General features: G+C 51.6%; 1 protein-coding gene across 2 annotated transcripts; it reads right to left on the bottom strand.

Moving 5' to 3' along the window:
- Positions 1–842: 842 nt before the first annotated feature.
- Positions 843–23,609, bottom strand: PPM1G (protein phosphatase, Mg2+/Mn2+ dependent 1G). Of its 2 annotated transcripts, none has more exons than XM_064146469.1 (10): positions 23,537–23,609; positions 18,096–18,165; positions 8,667–8,752; positions 7,635–7,767; positions 5,424–5,893; positions 4,853–4,990; positions 3,846–4,080; positions 2,894–3,023; positions 2,635–2,737; positions 843–1,545 (listed from the first exon to the last, which is right to left on the bottom strand). In XM_064146469.1, exons 1-10 carry the CDS (start codon positions 23,549–23,551, stop codon positions 1,351–1,353), a joined length of 1,575 nt encoding a protein of 524 aa, XP_064002539.1. In that variant the 5' UTR covers positions 23,552–23,609; the 3' UTR covers positions 843–1,350. The 2 variants fall into 2 exon arrangements, with proteins under 2 accessions (XP_064002539.1, XP_064002538.1); XM_064146468.1 differs by lacking the exon at positions 23,537–23,609 and adding an exon at positions 22,703–22,914.
- Positions 23,610–23,682: the final 73 nt, after the last annotated feature.

Raw genomic sequence — 23,682 nt, 5'->3', positions numbered from 1 at the left:
CCCTGGTGCAGTTTGAGACTGTGTCCTCTTGTTCGGACCTAGGCAACCTGCTCCAGGCTTTGACAACCCTTCCACAGGGAAGAAACTGTTCCCAATGTCCAACCTAAGCATCCCCTTGTGCAGCTTGAGGCTGCTTCCTCTTGCCCTATCACTCCTTCCTTGGAGGAGCTACTAGACAGAAGGAGCTAAGCTCAGGGCCACCAGGAAGGGGGCTTAGTAATGACATGAGAAGCTCCCATTGAGGCTAGCAAGTCATGGGCTGACAATGGACCAGGAGGGTGGATTTCAGTTTCTAAGGGAAGACTTGCAGTGCAAGGCACTGCCAAAGGCACTGCTTCTGACACAAGCTGGAGGAAGCTCTGCCAGTAAACCTTTGTTCCTCTCTGTGCTCTTCAGCATGCAGGGTGGAAGGTGAAGTGGCACAGGAAAAGGAGTAGCAACTGACTGTCCCAGCAGTGGTTTAGAGCCCAAGGAGCAGCTGCAGCACTGACATGGGTTGTACAAGCTTTACACCACCCAGCACATCAGATAGCTGTTTCTTATCACCCCTTGAAGGGAGCCTGCAGCAGAGGTGGTGCAGCATGCAGCAGGCAAGCCAGCTCAGGGGGGTGTGGCTGGTAGCTGTCCCTCTAGCAGACACAAATGGGTCTCCAGAGATGGATCTCCACCTCAACTGAGCCACCTCAGTTAGCAGAGGCAGTAGGCCCAAGCACTTCACAGCAGGGGCTGGTGCTCTGCACCCTGTGGCAGGAGCCAGCCGCTGCATGGGAGCTGCCAAGACCCCACAGACACCAGGAAAGACCCCCCACCCTCCAGAAAGAACCGTGGACCAGCAGTACAGCTATGTTTTCTGGGCTTTTAGTTGGAAAAAAGTATTGATTGAAAGTGTACAACAGAATGAGGTGTGGCAGCAGCACCACAGCCGGATTGTTTCACAAAAAAAAAAACCAAACAAAAAAAGGGCTTTAAATAATCAGGTGCAGATTAAAAAAAACCTCAACGGTGAAAAAGTTCTTCCCTCTGAACAGAAACTCACAGGCACAGAAATGGCAACAACCACATGGAGACAATGCGGGGGGGACACATCGTTCCTCTAACCGCAGGGTGCGGCCGGCTCCTGCTGCTCCGGCACAGCTCTGCCCTCGGCTCCCTCTTTGGAATGGTTATGGATGAAGAGTGCGACATGCCCTTGGCTAACCAGACCCACCCCCCACCCCCCCACCAGGACACAGACAGACAAGGCCTCTGCTAAGGCTAAAAAACAGGACAAGACTTTGTGAGTCTTGAGTTCAGCGTGTTTAAGAAAGGAGAGTCTGGTGAGCGCACAGCCAAGTCCCTGCACAAGGCCAGCTACTCCAGCTTGGCCTTCTTGGTGTCCTTGCTGCCGTTCTCCTCTGCTGGTGCTGCCACGGCCTCCAGTTTCCGCTTCCCACTCTCAGCAGGCGGGTGTGTATTGCGGGGCTTGAAACTGATGATGATGCAAGTCATGTTATCACAGCCCGTGCCATCTCCTGAGGTATCTGGAGCCAAACACTGATCCAGCAGCTGAGGAGAGACAGGACAGCACAGATCACAGAGAGCAGACACGGCCTAGACACCGGACCCATCCCAAAAACTAACAGTGGGTTACAATCACAAAGTCATTTTGACTGGGAGAGACCTTTAAGACTATCAAGCCCAACTGTTAACCCAGCGCTGACAGGTCACCACTGAACTCAACCCCTTAGCTCCACATCATAGAATCAACCAGGTTGGAAGAGACCTCCAAGCTCATCCAGTCCAACCTATTCCCCAGCCCTATCCAGTCAACTAGACCATGACACTGAATGCCTCATCCAGTCTTTTCCTGAACACCCCCAGGGACGGTGCCTCCACCACCTCTCTGGGCAGCCCATTCCAATGGGAAATCACTGTCCCTGTGAAGAACCTCCTCCTAACATCCAGCCTATACTTTCTCCGGCTTTCAATCCCTCTGGGAATGGGGACTCCACCACTGTTCTGAGCAGCCTGTTCCAGGGCTTTGCAAACCTTTTGGGGAAGAAATTGTTCCTCATATCCAACATAAACTTCCCCTGGCACTACTTGAGGCCATTTCCTCTTCTCCCATCACTTGTTTCTTGGGAGAGGAGACCAAGTCCCTGGCTCAGGGACAGAATGGTGCAGGCTTGGCTTAAATGCTGCTCACAACCACACAAGGGACAGAAACAGCCTCAGCAGCCCTGGTTTGCTGAAGGTGGACAGAAACTCCTTCACCTTGACAGCAACCTAGAGGCTAGAAACACGGGTCAGGGTGCAAGAGAAACCAAGTCCCACTTGAGATGTATCTCTGCTCCTGTTCCAGCCAGTGCTGCATCCCAAGTGCTACCATATCATAGAATCACAGAATGGTTTGGGCTGAGTACCCTTAAAGGTTATCTAGTTCAATTCTCCTGCAGTGAGCATGGACATCATCTAGATTAGGTTCCAGGGGAGCCTCATCCAACCTGACCTGGAATGTTGCCAGAGGAGGGATATCTAGCACCTGTTTGAGATGCAACTGCTGAACACACAAGGCTGATAGAGTGGGTGGATCAAGGCATCAAACTGGGATGCAGAAACCACGTGCTGAGGGGATAGTGAAGCTCTGGACCTTACCTCTTCTACAATAGAGGATAGCGGCCTCAGGACTCCATTTTCATCCTTTTGGGTGATCTTGGACTGGATGAAATCCACTACTTCCTGGCTGCTCATCACATTCCTGCAGAGTGGAGGGGTCAGAAGGACAAGTGAGTGAAGCAGTCATGTTACAGTGTCTCTTTATCACTCAGGGTCCTTAGGCCTTCCTGAGACCCATCTCCAGAGAAAGACCAGAGCAGCAATGACCAGGAGGAACAACCACTCCCTCACCACTCACCAGATTCCATCACAGGCAATAACCATGAAGTCGTGGTCGTCATTTATTGTCAGCACTTTAATGTCAGGCAAGGCAGAGATCATCTGTTCTTCTGGAGGCAGATTCTTGTTCCGCTTGTAGAAGTGATCCCCTGTGGTTCAGAGATGGGTCACTTTCCCTGTGACCCTAGAAATGATGCCTGTCCCCACACGGTGAGGAGCCCTGTCCCTATCCTGCAAAAGGGCATCCCCACCAGAGCTGGGACAAGCGCTCCCATGATAGTCTACAACTACCTGAGGGGTGGTTGTGGCCAGGAGGAGGTTGCTCTCTTCTCTCAGGTGGCCAGCACCAGAATGAGAGGACACAGCCTCAGGCTGTGCCAGGGGAAATTTGGGCTCGAGGTGAGGAGAAAGTTCTTCACTGAGAGAGTCATTGGACACTGGAATGGGCTGCCCGGGGACGTGGTGGAGTCGCCGTCCCTGGAGCTGTTCAAGGCAGGATTGGACGTGGCACTTGGTGCCATGGTCTAGCCTTGAGCTCTGTGGTAAAGGGTTGGACTTGATGATCTGTGAGGTCTCTTCCAACCTTGATGATACTGTGATGATTAAAGGGGGTCAGGCTGTGGGTACTTCAAAGGAACCTACCATGTTTATAGAGTGGTTTGGGTGGGAAGAGACCTTTAAATGTCATCTAGTCCAACCTCCCTGCAAGTCAGCAGAGATATCTTCAACTAGATCAGGTTGTTCCTATCCAACCTGACCCAGAATGTTGCCAGGCATGGGGTATCTATCACCTCTCTACAACTGGGGACAGTGTCTCATCACTCTCAGTGTAAACCATTTCTTCCATCTAGTCTAAATCTCCCCTTGTCCAGTCACAGCAGGCCTCGCTAAGAAGCCCATTTCCATCTGTCAGTAGGGGACCCCAAGCACAGCGAGGGCAGCCACGCCAGCATCCACCCCATCTTGCTCACCGATCGCCCTGGAGAGGTTGAGGCCACCGTTCACTCTCCCATCCATGGTGACCTTGCCACCAGCATTCTTTATCCTGGCCAGCTCCACTTCGTCCTCAGGCTTGTGGTCATAGGACATGTCGACAGCTTTGCCACCTTCCGACACCACACAGCGCGAGTCTCCGGCGTTGGCCACAATCAGCTGCTTGCCCCGGATCAGGGCCACGACAGCAGTGGTCCCGCTGTCAGAGCCAGGCTGCAAGAGACAGGGCACTTTGCTGAGACTCCTTTTGCCTGCTCCATACCAGGTCAATGAGAGAACCAAGCACCAGCCACTGCAGGCCCCCTCTGTCACAACAGCCTAAACCCTGAGGTGCTGCATCTTGCCCCTTGTCCTCATGAGCATGCACAGAACAATGGAGAAAAGCCTGTGGAAGGTGTGACACACTGCAGGAGTGTGTTCACAGTGGGCAGGGTCAAGCAATGCTTCCATTCCTGCCTCACAAAACAACAGTGGGGTTCAAGATTCTCTAATGTTCATCACATCCTGCCATACCCTCTGCTCCAACATGCTGGTTCCAGCCCTAGCCCAGCTCAAGCATCCTTGCTGACACCCAGGATGTCTTTTCAAAGACAGAAAGTGAATGCCTTGGCAGCTGTAGTCCCTTATCCTGACATCCCACATCCCTGGCCCACCTGCCAGCACTGCCATGGGCTGTGGAGTCTCAGCCTTGGCTGGATCGGGAGCTGCACTGCCAGCAAGCAGAGCCTTACTGCTGTCCTATACTCTCCTGTCATACTGACGCCCAGCAGTGGGGTCAGCCTCTTCTGATGTTAATCTGCTGCCCAGATCCATGCCCAGTCCCTCAGCTTTTTACACTGTCAGGCTGTCAGCAGCTGTGACAGCCTCAGGAGAACAAAAGGGGTGTTTCGTCCCCATCCCTATGGAAATAGCTCCTTGCTAAGTCCCCTCTAAGTGCCCCCTTGGCTTTACACTATGCTGCAGAACACAAAAACAGGGTGTGCACCTCCTCTTTCCCCTCCATGCCTGGTAACAACATTTCCTCCTCTTCCTCCTCATCCTCCTCTGCTTCTTCAGTATCATCTTCGTCATCTTCATTCTCTGCCTCTTCACTGCTGTAACCATCCTCATCTTCACTGCATTCCTACAAGAAACAACGAGATACCACAGGAGTCAGAGAGGATACTGTGGGTGCCCTCCCCAAGCAGCTTGATCCCTCAGTTCAGACAGATGAGAAGTTGACCCCAGAGGTGTGAGATGACCTGGCATTTTCCCCCACACCTGATGTCTACCATTAGAGCACAGTGAACAAAGGGACGGTGCATGCAGCAAGACCAAGGGCTATCCATTATGGCTGCTGCACAGGTGAGGGTGTTCTGAACAATCTGGGTGTTCAGGGTGATCTGGACAATCCCAAACATTCCCATGAGACCGACTCAAGAGTACCAGCCTGAAAAAAAAAAACCCTATTCCTAGGAGACACCCAAGATGAGCCCAGGGCTCGTAGCTCAAGTACCACAGCAAGCAATGCATTCTGCCCAGCCAGAAGGCCACTCTGTCCCAGTGCTGGTTCCTACCTCACTGTCTTCCTCCTCTTCCTCAACCTCATCTGACTCATCCTCACTGTCCTCAAAAAATTTGGATTTGGCTGTGCGCTGGGGCTTCCCCGTGGAGGAGCAGGAGGGCCCGGCCTCCCCAGTAGAAGAGGTGACGGCCTCGTCACCTTTGCCTAGTTCGGGCTTCTGCGGAGCAGGGCTGTTGCCTCCAGCGCTGGCTGTGTCTGAGGTGGAGGAAATACCCGAGATTTCTTCGTCTGGCTTCCCATTCTTCCTCTCCTTGTGGTCGGAAAGCTCCCCCGGCTCAGCCTCTCCATTCATATTTGACTCCCCATCATGCTGCTTGCCTGTCCCCTCTGCAGCGTTCTCCGCGGCCGGAGCTAAGGACTTGTTTTTGAGGTTCTTGCTGCAGTTTTGTCCGTAACGTGTGAGAAGCTCCTCGATGGTCATTGTGGCTTCTTCGTGCAGAAGAGCAGCTTCCTCATTATCCACTACAAATGGAAAGGGGTAGGGAGGTGAATATGAAGCTGGACACATCATCGCGGCAGCAGCTGTACAGCACACCCTGGTCTCAGAGCTGAGTTGCTCTGGCTGCAGACAGGCTCCAGCAGTGCTCAGTAAGCTGGTGGACAGAGGCAAAGGTTGCCAGACCTGTGCCATCCCACCAATGCCAGAGCTGAGTTGCTCTGGCTGCAGACAGGCTCCAGCAGTGCTCAGTAAGCTGGTGGACAGAGGCAAAGGTTGCCAGACCTGTGCCATCCCACCAATGCCAGAGCTGAGTTGCTCTGGCTGCAGACAGGCTCCAGCAGTGCTCAGTAAGCTGGTGGGCAGAGGCAAAGGTTGCCAGACCTGTGCCATCCCACCAATGCCAGAGCTGAGTTGCTCTGGCTGCAGACAGGCTCCAGCAGTGCTCAGTAAGCTGGTGGACAGAGGCAAAGGTTGCCAGACCTGTGCCATCCCACCAATGCCAGAGCTGAGTTGCTCTGGCTGCAGACAGGCTCCAGCAGTGCTCAGTAAGCTGGTGGACAGAGGCAAAGGTTGCCAGACCTGTGCCATCCCACCAATGCCAGAGCTGAGTTGCTCTGGCTGCAGACAGGCTCCAGCAGTGCTCAGTAAGCTGGTGGGCAGAGGCAAAGGTTGCCAGACCTGTGCCATCCCACCAATTCCAGGAGCTGCAAGTGGACAATGGGCATATGGTAGGCAGATGGCTCCTGCCCCAGCCATGTTTCCTCAGTGCCTGTGGCTTGGGACATGAGCTGGCTGGGAGGCAGCTCATTAGGTGTAAGGCTGGAGGGCAAAGAGCTCAGTATTTGTGGAGCATGGGCTCATCTGGGCCTGCAGGGGAAGCAAACAGATCATGTCCATCTACAGATCTGTTCACTAAAACTGCAGCTGGGAACAAGAAGTTTGTGGAGTTTGGGCCTTAAGCAGCACAGGGATCCCAGCTGGCTACAGGGATCCACAGAGCAGCTTCAGGCAGTCAGTGCAGGATCTCCACAGTAGAACACAAAACAGGGTGACCTTTCCTAGACTATGATCCCCTGCTTGCTTACTGCCATCCCCTTGGTTATAATTTTCTCTGCTAGTCAGTCCCCAAAAGGAACACCCATTTCTCAAATACTCCTGACAATACAGGACAAACCAACAAAAAATCTCCAGCCAACCTAAAAACCACTTTGTCCCTGTCAGATGGAGAATGAGGGCCAACAAATTCAGCATTTTCAGCCCACCACAGTGCTCAGGGTGACAGCATCACTTTACACTTGCTCTGAGGTATTCAGCTGAGAGCAGCATGGGGTCCTCCTGTAGGGTTCAACTTCTAGCTGGCTTCATGGTCTGGCAACCACTTGCTGGTGGAAAATAACACTCACTTTTTAGTGAGAAGAAGAACTGCTGAAGAGACCAGAGTCTGCTTCAGAGAGCTTAGCCCTGAACATCACACTGTCTCACTGCCACAGCTCAGCTTACTTCCTAGCTTGGAGGTTTCTGGCACACCCCAAAACTCTGCACCCCATGAACAAAGCCCTACAAAAAACAACAGACCAAATGATGCCAAATTCCTCTAGCACCAGCCTGAAGCACCCAGAACTGCTGAGGAGTGGCAATTCATCTCCAGTTGAGATTTAGTGGAGAAGTTGGGGTAAAACTCTTCTGTTGAGGAAAACCTGGCCCAGTTGTTTCAGCCCCCATCCTGGAGCTGCAGCCTTGTCTATGTGGTGGCATCCAACTTACCATCGTCTTCATCAGCAACTTTCTCCTTTTCATCTTCATCATCCTGGGGTCGCCCAGCCATCTGGGAGAGCTCTTTAATCACCTCTTCAGTGGTGAGCTTGGCATCTATGGCTAAGAAAGCATCTTCCAGGGCCTAGGGATGGACATGAGAACATGCACAGGATACTTAAGTGTCATGCCGTGCAGTCAGGTCTCTTCCAGGACACAGCCCACACAGAACCACAGAGTAGCTGGCAGGAACCTCTGCAATCCACTTCATGCAACCCCCTCCTCCAGCAGGGACACCCAAAGCAGCTGCCCAGGACCACATCCAAATGGTTTCCAAATAGCTTCAACGATGAGACTCCATTACATCCTTGGACAACCTCTGCCCTTGTCACCCTTACACTGAAATGTGTTCCCTCATGTTCAGATGGAGCTTCCTGTGGTCCAGTTGGTGCCCACTGGGCACGCTGTGAGAACCTGGCTCCACCCTCTGAGTAACCTGCAGGTATTTACAGACACAAACTCAACCCCCCTGAGCCCTCTCTGCTCTTGACTGACCAGTCCCAGCTCCATCAACCTCTCCCTACAGCAGAGATCCTCTGGTCCTTCACCATCTTGGTTGCCTCTTGCTGGGGCTCAGCACCAACCCAGAGGGCACCTGATGCTGGATGAGGCCTTAGTACTATAAGGGAGAATAACAACAACAGAAGGCTTGCTTGGTGGAAGCAAGACATTAACTAACCTCCAACCTCAATGTCAAAGCCTTCCTCACCCCTAAAAAAAACCCACCAAAACCAGTCAAAGAAACAGCTTCTGCCTTTGATTGGAATGGGTCTGGAGAATTAAGGAGTGAAAGAGAAAGAAAGCAAACCTAAAAAAGCTGGAAAACAGAAGGTGGTTTATATTTGAAAAGACAATAGAAATACCTGATGTACTCAACTACAAACAAGAGAGGGAAATGAAGAATCAGCAGGGAGACCTTGGAGGGACAGGATTAGGTACCTAAATAAGGGCTCTCCTCTGCACTGGAGCTCACTTGGTTCTTACCTTTTGCAATTTGCCTTCTTTGTAGGCTTTCTGGTCTTTGATTATCTCAGGAAGATACTTGGCACAGTACAGGGCAACTTCTTCTCCTGCAAGAGAGCAGAAATCTATCTTTTAGAGGCTGCTCCTCAGAAGCAAAACATGTTCTTGAGCAACTGAACCCCCGAGGCAAACCTTGGGACACAAAGGAGAACTAACTCCAACATGGGGAGTTTAAAGGCTCTTGCCCACACCTCACCTCCCAGCGGGATGCAGCTCCAGTACAGCAGAATTTGCTGATCTCTCCTGGTCAGTCTCAGTGAGCTACTGCCCATCAGATTTGGCCAATGCTATAAAGCTGCCCTTAGGTCCATTTAAACCTAGAAAGCTTCATGTGCACATTTAAATGCAGTGATAAAGAATGTGGAAATGTTGGTCCATATCTAAGTGGTGGGGGGCAAGAGTCTTTTCAGTGGTGCCCAGTGACAGGACAAGGGGCAACAGGCACAATCTGGAACACCGAATGTTCTGTCTGAACAGGGTGCTGGAGCCCTGGAACAGACTGCCCAGAGAGGTTGTGGAGTCTCCCTCTCTGTAGAGATTCCAAACCCTCCTGGACATGATCCTGGGCAACCTGCTCTGGGTGACTCTGCTTTAGCAGAGGAGTTGGACTAGATGATCTCCAGAAGTCTCTTACAACTCCCATCATGCTGGCATTCTGTGAAAAGGGAGGCTTTTGGTCAATGTACACAGAGCATCAGCAACATGTGAGAGGCAACACAGAAAGCATTTACGTGATCTGGACCAAGCACTCTACGATGTCACAGCCTTGAGAGAAACCCTCCAGGAAGATGGGGTCCTGATTAGCAAAGCAGCCATACTGGCACAGGAAAGAGAACAGTGTGAGACATGGTGTGAGTGAATGGTGGTCAGAACACCAGACTGATGAGCAGAGGTTTAATGTGGATTGACAGTCAACAACTCAAACCAAGCACCACTCCTAGAGTGGCTGGAAGACTTTAAGAGCCAGGAACATTCCAGAGCTCAGTTATGAACACTGTCAAGTACAGGAGATGTGTTTTGGGACCATGAAGGTGCCATTAAGAGAGGAAGAAGGTTAAACAGAATAAAGCATCACAAGTATCTGTAGTTCATCTCAGTAAGGGGCACCAGAAAGAACAATACAACCTGTAAAATAAGTCTAGTAGTTGCAGTTTTCATGTGAGAGGCAGAGAAACAATGTAGGATGGGAAGCTGTGAGAGACAGAGGCAGCAAGTCAGGAAGCCAACAGGTAGTAATATCTCAGGGAAAGAGCAGATGGGACTTCGCAAATGTGCTTGCAGAACGGGGATCAAGCAGCCATGGACAGCAAAGAGAGAAGCAGTTGCTGATAAACAGCCCTGCAAAAGTTCAGTGCCACAGATCAAGGCAACGAAGGGTCTGAGCTCTACTCTGACCAAGCTCTCAAAAATCACAGTGCAGGAGAAAGAGGGGAGGGAAAGAAAAAGGGAAGACCACAGGAAAACAAATGATCTAAGAGAGCAAGAAGACTGACCCCTGCAACCAGCAACAGAAGAAGGGGACTCAGTCTCAAGTTGTGCCAGGGGAGGTCTAGGCTGGATGTTAGGAGGAAGTTGTTGGCAGAGAGAGTGATTGGCATTGGAATGGGCTGCCCAGGGGGGTGGTGGAGTTGCCATCTGTATAGGGTTAACACTCCAGGGGGAGTAACCCTGAACCTGACCCTAGGGGTCTTGGCCCCTCCCCAGGGGTGGGGGTCAGGTTCAGGGTTACTCCCCCTGGAGTGTTAACCCTATACACCATCCCTGGAGGTGCTCAAGAAAAGCCTGGCTGAGGCACTTAGTGCCATGGTCTGGTTGCTTGGGCAGGTCTGGGTGCTAGGTTGGAGTGGATGATCTTGGAGGTCTCTTCCAACCTGGTTGATTCTATGACCCAAGCATTTTAATGAGAGCTTTAAAAGGAACATCAACATGACCTGACAACAACAGATCCCTCAGAGAACTAAGAGACCAGCTGGACCTTACAAGATCTCAGATGAGAAGGACAGACAATTCAAGCCTATTGACATGGGCACATGGAAGCAGACCTTGCCAGTCCAACTCAGTATCTGCTCTTAAAGATAATGCCATATTGATGTAGCTGACTTAGATGAGGGATAAAATATACATGTATGGAATCACAGAGTCCTTGTGGTTGGAAAGGATTTTTGAGATCATTGAGTCCAACTGTTAATGCAGCACTGACAGTTCACCACTAAGCCACGTCCCTCAGCACCACATCTATGTGGCTTTTAAACCACTCCGGTGTTGAGAACTCCACCACAGCCTGAGCAACCTATTGCAGGGCTTGACAATCCTTCTTGGGCAAGAAATTGTTCCTCATGTCCAACCCTAAACCTCCCCTGGCACAACTTGATTGAGACTGCTTCTTAGGAGAAGAGATCAGCTCCCACCTCACTCCAGCCCCCTTTCTGGGAGTGGTGGAGAGCAAGAAGGTCTCCCCTCAGAGTGACCCTTGTCCCTGCCCCGTGGGGTCTGCAGACAGGGCAGCAGCTCTGTGTGTGATCTGGGCTACTGGAAGCAGCTGACAGATCTAATAATACCAGCAGGGACACCTGATCACCCACCAGATGGAAAAGATGACCCAGTGTTGCAATCTCCCTGCCACAACTAAAGACAAGGGATTTTTCTCACAGCAACAAGTAGCTTGATCTGAGGAGGCTACTGCAGCTTTTCAGCCTCAGTCCCAGTACATCCCTGTGAGCTGGTGAGGGAAGGGATTGGAGCACAGCCTGTGGGAAGAAGCTTCCTATGAGCCTGGCAGCACTATGCAAAGCAAAGCAGCAGAGAAAGGCCCTGCTCTGTCGCCAGAGAAGCAGGAAGCCAGCCCTGATATGACAGGCTCTAGCAGTGAAACAAGATGTTTCTTTGAAAGAGGGACACTGAGGTTAAATAGTGACCTGGGAATGTTTGATGTGCTTGACTGTGGCAACCCAGAAATAAACTACTGCAAGAGGAGAAAGCCTTGCTGTTTCCTGAGCAGCTCCAGCACAAATGTCACAACAGACATTGCTGCTGCAGGCTGATGAAGCTTCACATGGGACCCTTGTCCCAGTTTATCAGATGTCTCTCCATCAACTTCAGCTTATCTTCAAACCAAGACATCCTCTGTGAGCTGATTATGGTGGCACCCTGTTTCCCAGCTCAGAGGACACAAAGTGCTTTAACCACAACATCTAGAAAAAGGACCACCTCTTTTGGAGTCCTCTGGTTGTGGAAGATGAACCATCAAAACACATTTTCACATCTAAGAGGTGTGAGCCCTTTTGGGCACAGAAGGCAGATCACAGACCACAGCACAGTCCAGAACATAGACCTCAGGTCCAGCTGCTTGCACAGCAACCCCAGTGAGCCCTTACATTTCTAACAGCTGAGTCAAGAACTGAAAGCACATTGCTGCTACAGTGGCCACAGAAACTCAACTGCCTCAAGCAGTGCACCTCCTACACTGAAACTCGACCTTCTGGACCTGTTGCAGCAAAGGACTCACCATGTTTCTGTCACTGACAAAGACATTTGAGACTGCAATTGAGAGGTCTACTTCAGGTCCTGACCAGCACTGTGTCCTGAAGCTGGCTGGGCTGGGGGAGCATTTCTGCAGCTCAGGTGCCATCAGTGCAGTTACCTGCTGGACACTAATTACTCCTTTCAGTTTGTTGCGTAACATGCCTCTGGATTTCATAGAATCAACCAGGTTGGAAGAGACCTCCAAGATCATCCAGTCTAACCTAGCACCCAGCCCTAGCCAGTCAACTAGACCATGACACTAAGTGCCTCAGCCAGGCTTTGCTTCAACACCTCCAGGGATGGTGACGGTGATTTGGCTGTACTTATGCCCAAACCCACCCATGCTCCACACTTTGTCAAGGTCTCATCTTCTTTAAACATCAAGCATTCTCCTTCTGAGGACATCAGCAGCAGGTCTAAGACCCATGTAATTCCTAAAGCTGATTTAGACATCCCAGTCCTGCCTGGTGCTCTTCATCAGTCCTTCCCTGCCCATTCCAGGAAGGGTCAAAGGCTTCAGCCCCATTGCACTTCTGGCCTGTGACACAGAATTAGGGAGAACATGCACAAACCCAGCCTCCACAAGGCTGAAAGCAGAACCCACTCCAACATTTGATCCCTGTTTAGACACACACACACCAATTTCAATATGAAATAAGGAAATAAGGCTGGAAAGGACCTTAAAGAGCATCTAGTTCCAACCCCTTGCCATGGGCAGGAACACCTTCTACTAGACCAGGTTGCTCAGGGCCTCAAACAATGAACACTTCCAGGGCTGGAGTCTCCATAACTTCTCTGGACAACCTGTTTCAGCATCTCACCACCTTCACAGAGAAGAATTTATTCCTAATGTCTAATCTAATTCCTATGGATTGAAATACTATGTCAAACCAGGAGACAAAAAAAAAACCCAACTTTTGGACTTGGCAGTGCTGGCTTAATGGTTGGACTTGATGATCTTTGAGTTCTTGTCCAACATTAATGATTCTACAGTATTAAACCTAGAGTATTAACTGCCATCCTGAGACAATGAGGGAGACAGAATGCTAAGGCAGTGACTGAAGGCAAAATGGCAAAGACAAGAGAGATCCACTGATCTGCACACAAAGTAGAAAGAAGCAACAACAGGGCTCACTGTACTCAAACTGAACACTCTGATAGGAGCAAAAAGAAAACCTCACACTGACAATATTGAAAAGGGAGAGCTATGGGTATTGAAGGGAAAGTGACAGGATAAATCAACAGAGACAGATCACAAACATTGTACTGGAGGTGCAGAGCACACAAATACCATTCTTAAGAGATTTGGGGGCAGGGGAGGCCAGAGAAAGTAAAAAGGAAACTGGGGAAAGCCAAAACCCAGCAGCAGCCTTCAAAACTTGGCAGCCTTGTGCATGGGGGGGGGGAAACAAAATAGAATCATAGAATCAGGCAGGGTTGGAAGAGACCACAAGGATCATCCAGTTCCAACCTCCCTGCCATGGACAGGGACACCCTATCCTTGATCAGGCTGGCCAGACCCTCATCCAGCCTGGCCTTAAACACCTCCAGGGACAGGACTCCAACAGCCTCCCGGGACAACCCATTCCAGGGTCTCACCACAAACCCCCTCCAAATCCCCTATTTTTGTTCATATAACATAATAATAAAACCCTCTCCCAGCTCACCTGGGGCAGGAAGCTTACTGGAGAGGAAGGTATAAAAATGAAAATAATTTTTTGCACTGACAGCTAAAAAAGCTTCGAAGAGTTCCCACCCAAAACTTTCTTTACATGGGACAGATCTGAGACATTGTTTCAAACTGAAGAACTAAGGCATCAATAATATCATATAAAAGTAGGGATGAGCAACAGTTGTTTTTCAGAGTCAGGACCAACTATATCCATACCCTTACTGATGAGGTTTGTTTAGGAAGAGCTGTGGAGGTTCAATCACTGGAAAGCTAAAATATGAGTTAGTATGTCTAAAACAAAAACTAGAGTCCCATAGCAGTGTTTTGCTATCTTGACTAATGCCTTCCCCCAGTCATAGAATCAACCAGACTGGAAGAGACCTCCAAGATCATCCACTCCAACTTAGCACCCAGCCCTGGCCAGTCAACCAGACCATGGCACTAAGTGCCTCATCCAGGCTTTGCTTCAACACCAACAGGGACTCCAGCACCTCCCTGGGCAGCCCATTCCAAAGCCAATCACTCTCTCTGCCAACAACTTCCTCCTAACATCCAGCCTAGGTCTCCCTCGGCACAACTTGAGATTCTGTCCCCTTGTTCTGTTGCTGCTTGCCTGGCAGAAGAGACCAACCCCACCTGGCTACAGCCTCCCTTCAGGTAGCTGTAGACAGCAATGAGGTCAGCCCTGAGCCTCCCCTTCTGCAGGCTGCACACCCCCAGCTCCCTCAGCCTCTCCTCACAGGGCTGTGCTCCAGGCCCCTCACCAGCTTTGTCGCCCTCCTCTGGACACCTTCCAGCACCTGAACATCTCTCTTGAATCGAGGAGCCCAGAACTGGACACAGCATTCAAGGTGTGGCCTGAGCAGTGCTGAGTCCAGGGGCAGAATAAACAGCAGAGAGTTCCAGATGGTGTTTTTTTCCAAAGAGGAAACAGGCACTTCAGTTGATCTACTCCATACAGAGTTTCAAAAGGCTTTCCAATAATTCACCAGATTTTTACATACTGAAGCTGTCATGGGAAAAGCAGCCAAGTTGTGATAGAAAATGGAGGGTGAGCACCAAGAGAATTCCCTGAGGACTGGATGTTGTCCAACATCTACAGAAACGATCTGGACGAGAGGTCATGGAGAAGTGATGGATCATTCAGAACAATCAAAACCAAAATCAGAAGGATTTTGTGCTTTCATGTGATATTGGCAGATGAAACTCCTCACTGATAAAGGCAGGTATGTAGAAAAAGGAAAGAAAACCAACTTCCATGGGTGGACTCAAACCATCTCTTGCCACCTAAGGAAAGATCTGGAAGAAACTGGGGCCAGAGCTCTAGAAATGACACCTTACAGTTTATTGGATCAAAGCAGCTCGTGTGCTGATAGGAATTGTTAGGAAAGGGACTGGGAAAGAAGCAGAAAATAAAGTCATGATAAATTCAGGGTGTATCTGTAACTTGAAAGTCACAGGCAGCTGCAGGCAGCTTCACTCAAAGCATGCTGCAGTATTAGACTATGAGGAAAAATAAAAGGACAAACAATTTATCATAGCTGTGAGACAATACCATCTTTGGAATTTGTGGCTACCTTCACTACAAGCAGCCAACCGAATTCCACAGCCCAAGCACTTCATCAGCTGTGCCAAAAACTGCCAGAACCATCCATTGTTCAGTTCTGGCAAGAAGTTGCTCAACATGCTCCTGGTTTCTGGCCATGACTCAGGATCTGGCTGACCCACGGCTCAGCTGGAACCAGGGACCAATGACCAGCCTGGATGCAGCCAGCAAGAGACCTTAACAGGGTCAGTGTGGCCTGGCTGAATTATCTGACCCCAGGGTGCTGCTGTCATTTAATAGCAAAGATCATCTGTGTTACCAGAGACAAGCCCAGAACTCTTCTTGCTGGAAAAAAAAGGATAGGGACTCCAAAATGATGACAGTGAAAGTGTTAACAAAGTGATTTTTCACTGATTTCTCATGAGTGTTGGGGATATTGCAGTGAAATGGAAAGGCAAGGAGGCTCACAGAGGGCCTGGAGCACATGGCCTTCAAGTATCTGAGTGAGCATCTGAGGGAGCTGGAGTTGTTCAGTCTGGGGAAGGCTGAGGGCAGACCTCTTTGCTCTCTACAACTACATGAAGGGAGGCTGGAGTGAGGAGGGACCAGCCTCTTCTCCTTGGTGTCAAGTGACAGGACTAGAGGAAATAGAATCATAGAATCAAGCAGGTTGGAAGAGACCTCCAAGATCATCCACTCCAACCTAGCACCCAGCCCTGGCCAAGCAACCAGACCATGGCACTAAGTGCCTCAGCCAGGCTTTGCTTCAACACCGACAGGGGTGGTGCCTCCGCCACCTCCCTGGGCAGCCCATTCCAATGCCAATCACTCTCTCTGGGAAGAACTTCCTCCTAACATCCAGCCTAGACCTCCCCCAGCACAACTTGAGACTGTGTCCCCTTGTTCTGTTGCTGCTTGCCTGGCAGAAGAGGCCACCCCAACCTGGCTACAATGTCCCTTCAGGGAGTTGTAGACAGCAATGAGGTCACCCCTGAGCCTCCTCTTCTCCAGGCTAAACACCCCCAGCTCCCTCAGCCTCTCCTCATAGGGTTTGTGTTCCAGGCCCCTCACCAGCTTTGCCACCCTTCTCTGGACACCTTCCAGCACCTCAACATCTCTCTTGAATTGAGGAGCCCAGAACTGGACACAGTATTCAAGGTGTGGCCTGACCAGTGCTGAGTCCAGGGGCAGAATAACCTCCCTTGTCCTGCTGGCCACACTGTTCCTGATGCAGGCCAGGATGCCATTGGCTCTCTTGGCCACCTGGGCACACTGCTGGCTCATCTTCAGCCTACTATCTACCAGTACCCCCAGGTCCCTTTCCTCCTGGCTGCTTTCCAGCCATTCAGTCCCCAGCCTGTAGAACTGCTTGGGGTTGTTGTGGCCAAAGTGCAGTTTCAATAGTTTCAAGCTGCACCAAGGGAGGTTCAGGCTGGATGTTAGGACATATTTCTTCACAGAGAGGGTTATCAAACATTGGAATGGTCTGCCCAGGGCAGCGCTGGAGTTGTCTAAGCAATACGTGGACCTGGCACTTAGGGACATGGTTCAGTGCTGACTCTTCAGTGCTGGGTCGAGGGTTGGACTGGATGATCTTTGAGGTTTCTTCCAGCCAGATCTATTCTGTGATTCTGTGAAATTATCAGGCAGTAGATTTAGATCAAAGTAAACCACTGGAACATGTAAAGCTAGGGCAAAACACAACTAGACACATTAACGAAGAGTCAGTTCCTAGAATCACAGACTGGTTTAGCTGGGAAGGGATCCTTAAAGCTTATCTTGACCAAGCTCCATGCAGTAAGCAGAGACATCTGCAATTAGAGCAAGTTGCTCAGAGCCCTGTCCAGCCTAAAAGCCTCCACAGGTGGGGCATTTACCTCATCTCTGGGCAACCAATGCCAGAGTCTCACCAACCTCAGCATAAACAATTTCTTCTTTCTATCTAGTCTGAATCGCTCCTCTTTTGGCTTAAAACCATCATCCCTTGTCCTCTCACAATGTGCTCTGCCAAAACTCTGTCCTCTGCTTTCTCACAGGCCTCTTTCAGTGCTGAAATGCTGCAATAAGGTGTCCCTGGACCTTCCTCTTCTTCAGGCTGAACAATAAGCAGAGGGTCTCCAAGCCCTTGGACCATTTCTGTGACCCAATCAGTTCATCAAGAGGCCTTGGAGAGTTTCTGTAAGATAGAACATTTGCCAACTCCAGCTCAGGGAAATCTTGGGTGGGGAAGGGAAGCCAAGAAGGATGTCAGGGCCAGAGCTGCCTGTTTTGTTTATTCATTCCTTCCTCAGAAACCCACTTCTGGCAATCACCAGAGCACACTAACTGGAGCCAGCTCAGTGGTCCAACTTCATGTGTTTTTTGTCTTACTACCACTCTTCTGTGACTATTCTGTGCAGCTTTCCCACCAAGAAGAGTCATTCTTAAAACTTTTAGATGATGCAATGCAAGTCTCATTTCAATTTAATATCGGCCCCATGACTTTCCTTCTAGAAACCACAAGAAACTTTCCAGAACCTTAGTGGTGATATACATCAAAGCAAGTGCTTCTCAAGAAGGACCAGGATTTCTAATGATTGCTAGCAGCCACTGAGCAGCCCAGAAGAGCCAGGCTGAAGGACTCTGGGGAGCAGAGAGCGGATGCCATTACCTCCGTGTCCATCGTAGACGGAGAACATGGCTGTTTCGCTGTCCAGCTCGGGTATGCAGTTGTGAGCATCCTGAAAGAGAGAGAAGTCTGGAGTGAGATGTACTGCACTAAACCTCACAGAGGAGTGAAGAAAGTAGCAGGGAAGCTGAGCAGTGGCACAAGGAGTCTCAAAGCTGGATGGATAGCATGCACAGAAAGCAAGCCACCTCCCATTCTCCAGAAATAACACAGAGAGCACAGCTGTCAAAGAAGGGGCACAGATCTTTGTTGTCATGGTGCTCTCGGTGCTGGAGCAGTAACCCACCCTTGTCACCATGTACTGAGGATTTGAGAGGGGGTCTGGTACAGTCACAACACCAGATATGGCTAAGTTCCAGGCAGGGTCAGCTCTGTCTGCTCTCTCAAATGTAACTGGCCCATGGAATCTGGCCATTCCTCCAGAGACTCTCTTCGCTGTTCTTGTCAACAAGAGCCACCTAAACTGAAAAGCCACCCTGGGGCACTGACAAAAACAAAAGCTCAATAGGGAGCCTCCTGACCTCATGCCTTCAACCACCGGTAGCTCTGCTTTTGTCTGTCCTGGTGAACATGGTCACGGATGGCAGCAGTTTTCTGCTCAGCCTGATGACAAGCAGCCTTGCAGGACATACCACAGCCAGGGAGGACAAACAACTGGGCTGTAAAACCGTCTCCTGGGACAAAGGCTCCTTTGTGCTGCTCTTGCCACATGGGATGCTCCAGGGAGGTGCTGCTGGCCTCAGGGAACAGCTACCTGGCAGTGAGGTGAAGAGCCTGGCTTTGCTCAAGTGGCTCTTCAGCAGTGAAGCAAAGGATAAGAACTAGTAAAGTAACCATACAAAACCCAAAGTGCAAACCCAGGTCCCATTTCCTAAGGTGAGACATGTCTAGAGACTGAGAATCTCCAGGGACAAGTGAGAGGGAAGATGAGCCCAAGGGGGAACTTGGATGTAAATGAGAAACTGCACCCAAACAACAACAGTCAACAACATATATAGCACAGACACTGAGCAACATTTCTCTCCCCAAGGTCTCTCTAGAATAGCAGACTCTGAAGAAGACACCACCCAGGTTTTACAGCCAGATATCTGACCTTTTCCTGCCCGACTTAGCTATTCCAGTGCAAAGCCCAGAATCAATGGATCAACTGAATCTTCCTCTCAAATCCTTTTCATGCCCAACTCATCTTCTGATATTCCTTAAAGCTTGAGTCCTAACACAGCATCTTACAGCCTGGTCACACCCTACGTGCCTTTGTTCAGGAACAACAATGCAATGCTTTAAATGAGGTGCTCTCGTCTCTCAGCTGTGGTTCAAGCTCATCCCCTTGAAGTTACATGTGCCACAAAACACTGTGCTGACTCTGAGGCAGCTGCCTCAAAGACCTGAACGTGTCCAATCTGCCAGCCAGAACCCAAAATTCTATAGCAACACAGCTACAACTGCTGCATGGTCAAGCAGCTGTGCAACTCCTCTGCTTTTCATTGCAGAACTCCGCAGATAAAAGCTCTTTACCCTTTGGGGTCCCACAAGCCCTTAAGAAGATAACTCTGTTCCTTTGTAACATCTATCAAGTGTTAAAGAGAACAGAAAAAGAGTGGCTCTGGTTTATGCAGAACTTTGTGCAGGGTAACTCCCGATGAAGCCAGGGTCTGAGCAGGCAAACTACAATCGCAGCTCACAGTGAAAAACAAGAACTCTGAATTACTCTGTAGGAGATGTAGTCAACAAGCTCACTGCAGGCAGTGAATGAAAATAGGAATAAACAGAGAAACAGCATTTTTCTGCTCACTTTTCAGAGCATTTTCACTAGCCAATGAGACAGCAAACCCACCACAAACTAAACAGGGTAAGTCCCAGGTGACTAAAGAGCAGCTTAATTAGAGCAAGTAATACAGATGCTGCTGGGGAGGAAACTCAACACTGGCAGCAAGAACAGTCTCTACTTCAGTAGAGCTCTCACCAAACCTCATCTTGACCCTGGGGAAGGGTACTGATTCAAAGACTGTGGACAAGAAGAGCCAGCACATGTTGGGAAGAGATGGTTCAGCTCCCATGCTGCACTCAGGACTTGCTCTGCACCACTGTAAGCTTGGCTGTACACCAGTCTTGATGTTTTCAATCCTACAAGCAGGTCAGACAACACCCAAGGGATCACCCTGTGCTGCCAACTACATCTCCACTCCTGCTCCCAGGCCTAGCAAGCTACCTGAAGTGGCTGACATCCAGGTAACCACAATCTCAGGCATTTCAGATGAAGCCAAGAGCTCACAAAGCCTGGACACCAGCTTTCTGCTGTCTATCGTGGGTGGCCTTCTAGGTCTTCACACACACTGCTGCACACAAATTCTGCTACCCACGCTCTGACTGGCTTCACTAAACACAAAACTAAAGCCTTTGCTCAGAGCTTTCTCCAAGCCTCACAGAAGAGTGAAAATACAATTAAACATGAGAAATGGAGAACACTCGAACCAAGACAAGACCACACAGCACTGGAGTGACAGAAGATGCACCAGAACTTCTGCTGAGCTCTAGATGGAATGTGTCTCTCTCTCTCATCTCTCCCACAGACTCGGAAGCAACCTTCAGCAGGCTCTACTTCATAGAATCAGCCAGGTTGGAAGAGACCTCCAAGATCATCCAGTCTAACCTAGCACCCAGCCCTAGCCAGTCAACTAGACCATGGCACTAAGTGCCTCATCCAGGCTTTGCTTGAACACCGACAGGGACAGCAACTCCACCACCTCCCTGGGCAGCCCATTCCAATGCCAATCACTCTCTCAGCCAACAACTTCCTCCTAACATCCAGCCTAGACCTCCCCCAGCACGACTTTAGACTCTGTCCCCTTGTTCTGTTGCTGCTTGCCTGGCAGAAGAGACCAACCCCCACCTAGCTACAGCCTGGTGACATACACACTCCTCTCCTGCCATCTTCTCACTTCTTGTGATAACCCCCATTTCTTGTGATGGCACAGCTAAGCCATGTCCACACCAACAGGCTCAGCATTGTTCCTGTCAGCAGGGAGATAAGCCCAAGATCAGCCTTGGCTAGTGCAGAAAACACAGCTGCAAGCTCTGGGTCCCATCCAAGTTCTGTGAAGGTCAACAGCACCAAGAATAGACCTCAAATAGGTGAAATCATGAAGCAGGGTCTCACCTTGGAGTGGGCTACTTTAGCCCACCAGCATTATACATGGGTGCAACTCTGCTCACCATCGTCCATGCCCATCATCTTAAACCCCTTCAGCCTCTGTGCACCCAGGGTGCCAGAGCACTCTCTGCATTCAGTCTCTGACAGAGAAGCTAATCACCTTGCAGAGATTACACTGCACATTACCTCCACGTTCCAGCAACGTCTGTGCCACCATTCCACCCCTCCAGAGGTCACCAGGATGCACCAGTTGAGACACCACCAGTTACAGCTCAGCACAGACATATCCTAACTGCACCTATCCTCCTGCCTCTTTTGCCCTGGAACCCAGAGCCCAAAGTTTCACAGAGCTTGCACACAGGAAGAAGGAAACATCTGGAATCGTCAGGCTGTCAGTAGTGCAGCTGCCATGACATTACAGCAGCAGTGAAGCATCTGACAGCATGGCTCACTGACCCATGTTTGCAAAAATCCACCCCTGACAGGCAGGATGGGATGTCCTTTCCAAACTAGCCAAAGGGCTACAACAAAAGGGTTGCTTTACTGCACTCAAAGCCAACCCAGCCCAGGGGGGGCTGCAGGTACCCTTATTTCATTTAGCCCATTATGGTGGCCACCTGGAAAGGAAATAGACCAGCACATTACCAGTACAGAGGGCACCAGAGTTTGGATTCAAGGCTCTAGTAACCACTGGCAAGGCAGAGAAGTCCCAGCAGCTTGACAACGTGGTTCCAACAGATTTCCCCCTCCCTAGGGAGGAGCATGGGCAAGCACCCAGCTCCTGCAGTCTGATACCTAACTTGTGGTAATTCACATGCCCTGTAATGAGCCTAGGGGGACGGTAAAGCCAGGCCTGGCCACAAGCCCGATGGAAGCAGTGAGGGTTCCTTCAAGAAACACACAGGAACAGGGAGAGAGAGAAAGACTGATGCTTCATTTCTGCCTGAAAGGCAAAGGAGGGATTCCGCCCGAGGATTCTCCATCTGCTGCCACACTGTGCTGCATCCCACGTGCTTCACGGTCCTTTCCTCCGCTGTTTAGCCCAAGTCTCTGTCTCCCTGTAAGGTTCCTCCAAGCGCTACGTGTCGGGAGAAGGAAGCCCACCGTGCCCCTAAGGCAGGGTGCCTCTCCCGCAGCTCTCCGTGACAAGCAACAGCCTACGAGCATTCCAGCACGGCCGTGGTAGCACCAGCAGCGGCTGCCCCTCCCCACGACGCGGCCCTAGCGCCCCTTGCCCGCGGGAGAAAGGGACCGCCCGCCCCCCGCCCATGTCCCCCCAGTGGGCGCAGGGCATCGAGAAAGGAGAGAAACCTCCCCGCGGGGCTCACAACTGGAGCTGCAGCCCCAGGGCTGCGCCACTGCCTGCGCCCAGGACCACCACCGCCCCCCCATCTCGGGGAAGCGGCGGCCCAGGGCCCCTCGGCTGGCGCTCGCTCACCTCCATGGACACACGCCAGCCCTGCATGGCGCTGAAGCCGAAGTGCAGCGGGCGCGGCCCAAGCCCAGCCCCGTCCCCGGAGCTCTTCACCGTGTTCGGCTGCGACAGGTAGGCGCCCATGGCGCCCGCAGTGGCCTCCGCCGGCGGACCCGGTGCCCGGGGCGGCGGACCCTGCGCGGAAGAGCGGCGGCAGGGGCGGCGGCAGCAGCCGGGCCGCACTCGGCCGGACCGTACCTGGCGGCACAGGAGGGCGCGGGCGGCCCGGCGCGGGCGGCGAGGCAGCGCGAGCGGCGGAGCCACCCACCGAGCGGAAGTCGCGCGGCCGGAAGCGCGGGCTAGAGAGTCGCCGCGGGGGAACTGCGCTCAGACCGCGCGGTCGCGGCGCAGGGACCGGAAGCGCCTACCATAGAGCCCAGCGGCAGCTAGAGCGGCACGGAGGCAGGAGTGCGCCCCGCTCGGTGGCCACTGCTCCCGCCCAGCCAGCGCACAAGCGCCGCCCGATGCTGCACACCCGATGCTGCACGCCCCAGCTCTCGGCTGCCCAACAGCTCTCTCCGCCCATGGCCGCGCGTTCCCTCGTTCCGGGCCGGGCGCGCTCCGAGGGCCAGCTTGCCATGCAGCCCCGGGCAGCCGCACTCTGAGCGCGCTCATGCTATAGCAGGGAGGGGAAGCAGGAAACTCGACACCAGCGGTACCGCTGGCCGCCTGTGGCGTTGGACGGCCCAGAGCTCAGCCAAGGCAGCAGACGCTCATGGCAGGTGCTCAAGGAAGAACAATCCCCCTCACTCTAACCCACGCTCTCACAGTATGAGGGGCGCAGTCCGCCCCGACTACCTTATGAAAATCCATCCCCGTCCGCCGGCCAATCAGCGGCGGATGATGGCCTCTCTCTCGGCTCTCATTGGCTAAGCCGCCCCGCCCTCCCCGCGCAGCGAGCGCTCGGGCGCCCCTCGCTCGGCGATACCGGCCGGAGCTCCGCC

Source organism: Pogoniulus pusillus, chromosome 7 (genome assembly GCF_015220805.1).
Source record: "Pogoniulus pusillus isolate bPogPus1 chromosome 7, bPogPus1.pri, whole genome shotgun sequence".
In the NCBI taxonomy this organism is placed as follows: domain Eukaryota; kingdom Metazoa; phylum Chordata; class Aves; order Piciformes; family Lybiidae; genus Pogoniulus; species Pogoniulus pusillus.
The sequence above is the reverse complement of the archived record's forward strand: the minus strand, read 5'-3'. Positions and strand labels throughout refer to the sequence as shown.

Excerpts from the sequence above, each read along its gene's own strand:
- PPM1G (XM_064146468.1), bottom strand. The coding sequence starts at position 22,822 with ATGGGCGCCTACCTGTCGCAGCCGAACACGGTGAAGAGCTCCGGGGAC. Across the intron at positions 5,894-7,634 it reads AGTTGCTGATGAAGACGATG|TGGATAATGAGGAAGCTGCT; the intron begins GTAAGTTGGATG and ends TTCCATTTGTAG. Across the intron at positions 4,081-4,852 it reads GCATGGAGGGGAAAGAGGAG|CCTGGCTCTGACAGCGGGAC; the intron begins GTGCACACCCTG and ends TGTCTCTTGCAG.